Source organism: Epinephelus lanceolatus, chromosome 11 (genome assembly GCF_041903045.1).
Source record: "Epinephelus lanceolatus isolate andai-2023 chromosome 11, ASM4190304v1, whole genome shotgun sequence".
Lineage (NCBI taxonomy): Eukaryota > Metazoa > Chordata > Actinopteri > Perciformes > Serranidae > Epinephelus > Epinephelus lanceolatus.
In genome coordinates this window covers 28,990,961-29,000,510 of record NC_135744.1, presented here as the reverse complement: position 1 = coordinate 29,000,510, position 9,550 = coordinate 28,990,961, and the positions used below count along the sequence as shown (strand labels likewise).

Here is a 9,550-nt window from a genome sequence, read left to right as displayed (position 1 = left end):
AGTCTTTTGGGTGCAATATTCGTTGTTTGAATGCAAAGTGTCGGAGCGCAACATTGAGTATGCTATCATATCCCTGTAGTGATAAGCAGCACCCCTGAAATGTCTTTGTAACTTTTGTATCACAGTTCTTTATCAAATTTTTAGCATGCAGAGCGCATGTCTTTAACAACTCACCATCTGAATCCAGATCTGTCTCTTTTTTTTTTTGTTATTCTTTCCAAATATAGGGTGACTGGGTGATGGAATAGTGATGAAGCCTAATCGGTGGGGAAATATGCTTCCTCTACCCAGCTTCTCTCTTCCTTTCCATGTTATTTGCTTTTTATTCCTCCTCTATCTCCCCTCAACCCATGCTCAGTTCCTGACAGAGCCTAGGGCAGGACAAGGCCTGCTGCTCTTTACCCAGCCAGCATATAATGCTTCCGTTTTTGAGAACTCTGCTGCAAGGACCTATACCAAAAGCGAGGTCAAAATGGGCATCATTCTTGGGCCACCACGGTCTTTAGACATTAAATATTCCATTGTGTCTGGAGACAGTGAGGGAATCTTTCAGGCTGAGGAGTTTGTAATGGGAGATTTTTGTTTTCTTCGCATACGCACTAACGGAGGCAGTGGTGCCACATTGAATCGGGAGGTACAGGACAATTACACGCTGACAGTTAAGGCATCTGCCCATGGAGGCCTAGAGGCCTTAGCTACTGTTTATATCAAGGTCTTGGACACCAACGATCTCCGACCTCTTTTCTCCCCTACCTCCTATTCATTCGTTGTTTCTGAGAGTGCCCCTCTGGGTGCCAGCATAGGACGTGTAACAGCCACAGATGCTGATGTGGGATCCAACGGGGAGTTCTACTACTTCTTCAAGAACAAAATTGAACTCTTTGCTGTGCATCCGACCAGCGGGGTCATCACCCTGACAGGTCGGCCCAGGATGGACAAACGAGACCGATTTGAGCTGGAGGTGCAGGTGGTTGACAGAGGAATGAAACTCTATGGGAACAATGGCATCAGCAGCACTGCTAGGCTGGTCCTAACTGTGGAGCGGGTTAATGAGTTTGCTCCTGTTCTCAATGCAGTGGCTGTCTTTCCATCATGGGAGGACAAGGACCCGATCTACGCCGTATTAACTGTGGAGGACAAAGACGAAGGGGTATCTGGGGATATAGAGTGGGTGTCTATCATTGAGGGTGACCCCCTTGAACAATTTGTGATTGATCGATCGCCTGTCGGGAATGAGTATAGGGTTAAAACATCAGAATTGTTCGACTGGGATACATTCCCCTATGGCTGCAACTTAACCTTCCAGGCTAAAGACAGGGGTATACCTCCTAGGTTTTCTAATGCTCAGGTTATTCAGTTGTTGGTTACAAAGCCAGACCCAGTGTTGGCGAATTTTGAGAAAGATGTTTATGTAGTCACGCTGAGTGAAATAGCTCCCCCAGGCACTATTGTAGAGGTGGTGAAAATCTCCCCAGCTCCTCTGAGTGTCAATTACAGCTTCAGCAGCCCCTTAGATCAAATGTACTTTGATATAAACCCTTTGACTGGAGTTATTATGACCACAAGGCACCTGACAAGATTATCACAGGATTTCATGGAGATGGAGGTAGTTGATATTATCAGTCAGCAGCAAGCAAGGGTCCAAATCACCATAGAGGATGCTAATGACAACTCTCCAGTGTTCAACAGGCCATTTTATGATATCGCAATCAACGAGAGCTTACCTATAGGCACCGTTGCTCTCGTAGTGTCCGCTGTGGATGCTGATAAGGGAGAGAATGGGTATATAACACACACCATAAGTGGTGAACAGTCTCTACCGTTTACAATAGACCAGGACACAGGGGAGGTGAGGATCACGAGAGACCTAGACTTTGAGTCATCAGATGATATCTATACTTTTGCAGTGCGGGCCTCTGATTGGGGTTCACCCTACAGAAGGGAGAGTGAAGTTAATGTCACCATTCGTCTGATAAATATAAATGACAACCAGCCTCTTTTTGAGAGGGTTTCTTGCAGGGGGATGATAAGCCGTGATTTCCCTGTCAGCCAGACAATTGTCACTCTGTCAGCTGTAGACATGGATGAGCTAGGAATTGTGACATACAAGATTCTGTCTGGAGATGAGTTAGACTATTTTAACTTAAATCCGGAATCTGGGGCTTTGTCATTGAAACGATCGTTAGGAGTGGCTAATTTAAAAAGTGGGGTATTCAACCTGAGAGTAGTTGCAACGGATGGGGAGTTGTTCTCTGAGCCTACATTTGTGAATGTATCTGTGGTGAGGGGTAGGATGCCACCCAGGGGGTTCAACTGCAAGGAGACCAGGGTAGCTCAGCTGTTGGCAGAAAAAATGCTCTCAAAAGCGTCTGCTATGGCGAGACTAAGACCAGATGAGAGATTTACAGACCTTTTCTCCATGAACAAACAGGCTCCACAGTTTGAGGCCTTGCCTACTAGTATTCTAGTGAGAGAAGACCTCACTGCTGGTGCCAGTGTATTTCAGGTGAGAGCACGAGATGGCGACACAGGCTTCAACGGCCGTGTTCTCTTTTCTATATCTGATGGTAACAAAGAAAACTGCTTCAATATCAACATGGAGAGTGGGTTGATAACTGTGTTGCAACCACTTGACCGCGAGCAACTGGATCGTTACTTCCTCAATATCACCATCTACGATCAGGGTGTTCCACAGATGTCCAATTGGAGACTACTGACTGTGATCATTGAGGATGCCAATGACAATGACCCCCAGTTTTATCAGGACAGCTTCACTGCTCTTGTCGCAGAAAACACAGCCATTGGTGTGGAAGTGATTGCCATCACTGCGTTTGACCGAGACATGGGTCAAAATGGACAGCTCTCCTATCTCATGCTGACCAGTTTCCCTCAGTTTGGTATTGACAGTGAAACTGGAAGTGTGTTTGTTGCTAGCCACTTGGACAGAGAAACCATCCCAATGTTCACATTGAAGATTGAAGTGAGAGACAAGGCTGAAAGAGGCACTCGAAGGTCGTCAGTGACCACTCTCAATATAATTGTGGAGGATGTCAATGATTGCGCCCCAGCGTTCATCCCAAGCAGCTTCAGTGCTCGAGTACTTGAGGACCTCCCGCCAGGAGCTGTGATTACCTGGGTGCAGGCTCAGGACCCAGACGTAGGCCCCGGCGGACAGGTCAGATACTCCTTGATTAATGACTTCAATGGCACTTTTGAGGTAGGTGATGTCACTATTTGTATTGTCTATACTGTTGCATATGCTCATCCTCTTTCTATTGACAGTTTATGATGTATGGGAATGTAATGCTTTGTGCAGATCGATGCTGTGAGCGGAGTGTTGAGGATTAGGAGGGAGCTGGACTTTGAGAAACAACCGTTTTTTAACCTGACGTTACTTGCTGAGGACAGAGGAATACCCAGCCTCATCAGTCAGACATTTGTCGAGGTGGAGGTGCGTACCACTAATACACACAAATTTGTATCAGAACAAAATCAAAACCACTTTATTGTCATAGTTATAGTTTAAAAATCAGTTTACATAGTTTTGTTGGTTCATTTCAAGCTTCATATTTTTGATATGAAATGCTGGTATTTAGATGTTATCTTCATGGCTCCCCCCATTTTTATTCTCAGGGAAGAAATACATGTATTGCGGCATTTAGAGCACTAAAACTCCCCCGACCAGCCTACAACAATTAAATTAGGACATTTAAGGGACTATTTAGAGTACACAAGCAAAGTAACTAATTTATTAACTAAAATGATTACTTGTCAGGGAACCATGAATAGCTCCTAGCCCTCATATAATTAAAGGGAACATTGGCATATTGGTCTCATGCTATTCTGTACATTCATACTATATGATATTACACATACCGTCACTCAGTTTTTTAAATTATCAGTCAAAGTTAAAGTGATCCATTACATTTCTTCAGGTGGTGGATGTCAATGAGAATTTGTATGCACCCTACTTCCCCGACTTTGCTGTGAGAGGCTCAGTGAAGGAGAACTCTCGTGCAGGCACAAGCGTCCTGACAGTGAGCGCTAAGGACGACGACAAGGGGCGAGATGGCTTGCTGAGGTACTCTGTCAGAGGAGGCAGCGGACTGGGCACTTTCACCATTGACGAAGACACAGGTGAGACATAAGATCAATTCTGAAGCCTATTTATGTAAAGTGGAAATCCAATAAATTATAGTGCCATGCATGGAATATTAAGACCGAATGTGGTGCTAATCATTGCGTATTATAAGAAATGTTACTATTTCTGTGCTGCTTACTTTCACATGTGTGTAGTTGTTGCTCAGTTGTTTTATTTGTGCCTGTTACATTGTGGTTTTGCATTGCAAATGACACGCAGAAAGCATCACCTCTCGATAGCATGGATGTGTATGTGTGTATTAGTGGGAGAGAGGTGAGGGGAGTGTGAGGTACAGTCAGAGTCAGTGTGCTGATGGGGCCTCACGTGGGAGCTGTGTACTGGGAGATCATTACTGTAATGAGGGCAGCATGGCAGCTACACTGGCTGGGCCTCAGGCCGCTCAGTACAAGTGATCCAGTGCTGTGTGGATAACATTGATCAAGGCTGTCCTGTACAGCACCACCATCCATTCCAAGTGTAGTGGAATCACTGTGACTTATTTAAGGAGGCCTGACCCAAAAATAAGCGTGCAGTTGTCTCCAACTGTCCCGCACTGCCAAACTGCTGAAAATATGTTGATCCAAACAAGAGGCTGTGACTCACTCACCCAGAGATAAAATGAATCAAATATCCAGTATGAAAATAGGACAGTTCATATTAGTTCATATTGGCGCATGTACAGAATGAAAGGGCAACTCTCTCTCTGTCTATACATATGTATGTATATATTTTCTTGCTCCAATTATTTCCCACCGAATTATTTTCTGCCTAGTTGTTAAACAAACCATGAACATTAATATATGCAATTTAAATGTAACTCCAAACACTGAACATTATTATAAACTTTAAACTAACATTATTAGAACACATCATGTGATTTAAGATGGAAATGGTAGCTCTGATGATACATTTTATTAAAGTAATCTTAAAACAGGGATGGGCAGATTGATCCTGCAGGATCGATACGTCGATATTCACAAGCTACTCATTTGGTATTGATTCCTTTAAAAAATATCAATAATAGTAAAATTATATGAATAAACAACGGGGTGGCTTTATCACTCTCAAATGTTTTCAGTGCTTTTGTTTGGGTTTGTGCCAAAACAGCTCTGAGATATTTAGCTGGTTTCTGTTTTATGACTGTGGAAACCTATGTGACATTAGAAGCTGGCGTGCAGTTGCACATTTCTGCATCAAACATGTGAGAGAATGGCAGAAAGGAAACATAGGCTGGTGTGGTCTACTACTAGTTTTCACCTGTAGATAAAAATACAGCAAGATGCACTATTCGTGACAAGACAGCACCACACAGCAGCAAAATGATTAAGCTCTTCAACCATTTAAAAAAATATGACACACCCTGAAAGTTATAAGGGGGCTAGTGTGACTCACACAGTGTAGACTTGCTATAAACCTGCCACTGGCCCGCTGTTAAGGCCCCATATCAGTAATATGGTTAAAGCTGTAGCAGAAAGTATTGGTATCATATTGAATTAAAAACATTTGGTGTCTCCCATGCCTTTAGAAAGCCCAGTGGACAGTGCTAAAAAATGTGCAGATAATGCAAGGAAGCTCAGTGAAGGTACATTTCACCACATTTGAAAGATGTTCACGTAATATGATATATGAACAGCTGGATAAGATCTTGGCATTTGCTATATTTTCATGTGAGAAATAGGACTCATGTGTGCACAAAAATATTAGCTTGAATTTAAGACCCTCCCACTGACAATCCCTACAAATATCACGTAAGCAAAGCGAGTGTGTGTATTTGATATTTCCATAGGAACAAAAGTGGGTGTAAGCAGGAGTTCTTGCTTTCCCATCAAGGCTTGTTGCACTCTGTGTCTCTATCCACGGTGCTGAGGCTTTTAAACCTAATCTGTCTCTGTCTCTCGCCATGGTGCTGAAACATTCAAACTGCAGGCTCCAAAAATCAGTCCCTCGTACACTCATCCTCCAGGGTACTCCATAGTGAGTGGTGCCTCGTAATTACCACTGACGCTAAGACTTACCACCAGCATGTCCTGGATTGCGTATAAGCATGCAACAGCAAGGACTGTGGGAATTTTGAAGGCTTAAGGTGGAAGATGCTATTTTACTGTGTAAAAGAAAGCAGTCTCTAGTATGACACTGTTCTGCCTGCTGACAGTCTTTTCTTAAAGGTTACCACATAAACCACTTCACAGCAGTGTAATAAGCGCTAGTTATGATTTAATCAGTACTTTTCATAATACTTCATTAGTTATTTACATTTTCCTCACTCAGTACTAATCCAGTTTCACTCATTTTATTAATTAGTTACTGGAGAGTATGTTTCATAGACTATTACATCACTGTGGAAACTTTTATTGTAACTAGTTTTCCGTGTTTTTTATTTGTATTTGATTACATACACATTTTTCTTTTGCCTAGAAAACATAGTTTCTTGCAGGCAACATTGCTCATCATTATATCAGACAAATTAATTTTGTTGCATGAATCTACATTTTTAATCAAACCTTAAATTCTACTAATCACTATCTAATCAAGTAGCAGCAGATTAATAACTAGATAAACAGTAGGAGCAGGTGATTATAAGGTCTTATTAAAGTTACAGTTGGTAACTTATATGAACATAACCTTTTGTTATTTTTTTCTGAAACTTTCACTATATATACACCATTACATAAGATAAGAATCATGTCGCTCCCTCCTTTTCCCACCGCCTCTAATGGCATTTGCTAGAGTATACTGCAGCGCTCTGAAAACAACCAATCAGAGCTGATGCGCCTTTAACGCAGATATCAATTATGTCAATAATCACTGCTTGTGAACTGAGGTCAGAGTGTCAAACTAGGCAGCGCTGATCAAAAATGAAGCAAGATTCTGTAACTGCATTGCCTATTTATTGCCTTAATTGCTTTCAGAAAGATTTTTTAGTGTACTGTTAAGCTGTAAAATGAGAACGTTTGTGACCCGGCCCCCATGTTGGATACAGTCGAGTCGAAATGAAGCACCACCCACCAGCCACACTTCAGTACACTAAAATATGTTGCTGAAAACATTTAAGGCGATGAATAGGCGATGCAGTAACAGAACCTTAATTCATATTTGATCAGCGCTGCCTAGTTTGACAGTCTGACTGCAGTTCACAAGCTGTAATTAACATGATTGACATCGGAGACTCCTCGGCTCTGATTGGTTAATTTCGTTCACGTGCGGTGAGCCATTAGAAGTGCTATGAGGGGGCAGAGGAATATGTTTTTTTCACACACAGGCTGTCTGTCTCATGTACTGCTGTGTGACAGTGTCAGCTAATATGACAAGAAGTTATTTGCAAACTACAGCTTTAACCATTGCACTATAACCACTAGGTGGGGAATAGGGTGACTAATCATGAAAGCCTTTACTTAAAATGTGTAGCTCTGTAGAATTCAGTTACAAACTATGCACATTATATTAGCTAGCTAATATTTTTGACATAACAACTTGTGAAATGTGTTGTGTAGTTACAGTAGTTACATACTTAGAACAATAATGTGTTATACAGCAACTACTAAAATCAATTGTCACTAGTAACTGTCAATGTAGTGACTATTGGCTTGATAAAAAAAAATAAGTGTAGTGGTTAATTTTAGCCAGTAGAGTTTATTTCAGCACCTATTTTTAGGGAGCAAATGAAAGTGTCTCCTCTGACCCTGTATCTTCACCTCACACTGGTCCCTACTGTACATGACTTGCACTGGAGGCCTGTTTTGACCTTTAACTAGGCTAATTAGTATTGATTGTAGTTACGAGAGAAAGCGAGTGAGAAGCGCATGGACAAATGGAGAGAACGTCTCTTTCCCTCCCTCTGTCTCTCTATTTATTAATAATTCCATATGTGCAGTGTACAGACTGTGCTCATAGACAAAACAGTGTTACAATACACAGTTAGATCCCTACAGTCTTCCATAATGGTACGTGGTGCCGTTATTTACTTTAGTATTAAAAAACTCAGTAAGGTGCATCACAGCCAGTAAGAAAGTTTATTGAGTGCAGATTTTCCAGGGGAAATCAGAGTGCTTGTTAGAGCAGAAAGTGAAGGGAGAGGGGAGTGGAAGTGAAGCGAAGAGAGGAAGGAAGAGGGTGCAGGGGAGTCTGGAGTACATAAAAAGTGTCAGAAGAAAATATGGCTTTCTTCCTCCCAGGCCTTTATACAGTATTCTTTTTCTTTTTTTTTCCTCGGGAAGTTTGTTTTTAAGTTGTGGCTTTTGTTATTTATTCCCTAATATCATACGCACGTGAAAAGTCTCTGACCCTTTTTTTAGTATCAGATGAAAAGAGACAGTAAGCGCATGCCAAGTTTTCCCTCATCAAGTGTTTCATTTCATCTGGTAGCGTCTAGAGAAGTCAGTGTTGTCAGGCGCGGACAGAGTCGAACCGCTCTGTCCTCCCACCATGCATTTATCTGCCATGTTGAGTGGCTCAGCTCTGACTGCTTGTCAATCTGTGGCTCTTAGTGCCAAAACCAAGTATGTGAAGACAGACAGTGAGTGTGAGTAAAAGGGACAGAGGGAATTAGATATTGTGTGAGAAATCCATTTTGTTAAGCCTGTCCTAACTTGTGCACTCCCACCCCTCCTCTGTAGTTTGTGAATCAGCTCTATGATGCATCTTCTTTAGCCTGTGACACCCTCATTGTCTGTCGACCATTTTACCATTTATGAATGCCCCTTTTTTCCACCTTTGATATTTAGATGCTTAAGGCACCTCACTCCTATGTGGGTGGAAAGCACAGGGGCTATCTATCAGAGAGGAAGTAGGATCTTCTTTGGCTTAAATCCTTAGCACTTCTGTACTTTGAACAAAAATTGGTATTCTTGTCATTGGTTAGGGGGAAAGCAAGCCCTGCAATTTCTCATTGGGCAGCTGTCAGAAGCCACTGCTCCTCTATTAGTGGGTTTGCAAGCGGCAGGATTTGTCACAGTCAGGATAAAGCAGTCTTTAAGTTACAGACATACACACTTTTAAAAAGTAATCTATCTCTGCATTTGTTAAAAATTATTGGCCTGTACTTTTGATGTCTTCTTTTCTGCCACACACAGGGCTGTTCAGTTGTGCCTCGAGATGCAAAGAAATACACGCAGCATTTTCTCATCAATCTCAGGATTGATTAGTTGATATGGTGGCATTAATTAGATAGCTGGACCCCGAAACCAGTTTCTCAAGAATTGAGAAGTTGAATAGACATGACAGATGGATGTAAACCCAAGCGTACTGTGAACTTCTAGATTAGAAAATATGCCACGACCCTTCAATTTTTTTTCACTCTTTGAAGTGTGTTATTTATGGTGAGAATGGATGCTGTCAAGTCAGATTTATATTGAATTCACTGAATAGTGCCTGTCGGTCTTAAAGTTCAAAGAGCTTTTGAAACAGCCAGCT

General features: G+C 41.9%; 1 protein-coding gene across 1 annotated transcript in view; it reads left to right on the top strand.

Annotated features, from left to right (window-relative positions):
* The first annotated feature begins 238 nt into the window (after positions 1–238).
* Positions 239–9,550, top strand: part of fat3b (FAT atypical cadherin 3b) — a 78,451-nt gene continuing 69,139 nt past the window's right edge. The window contains exons 1-3 of the mRNA XM_078172473.1: positions 239–3,217; positions 3,317–3,451; positions 3,936–4,137. Of these exons, the coding sequence (XP_078028599.1) occupies positions 251–3,217; positions 3,317–3,451; positions 3,936–4,137 (3,304 nt within the window). The 5' untranslated portion in view covers positions 239–250. The remainder of the gene's footprint in view (positions 3,218–3,316; positions 3,452–3,935; positions 4,138–9,550) is intronic.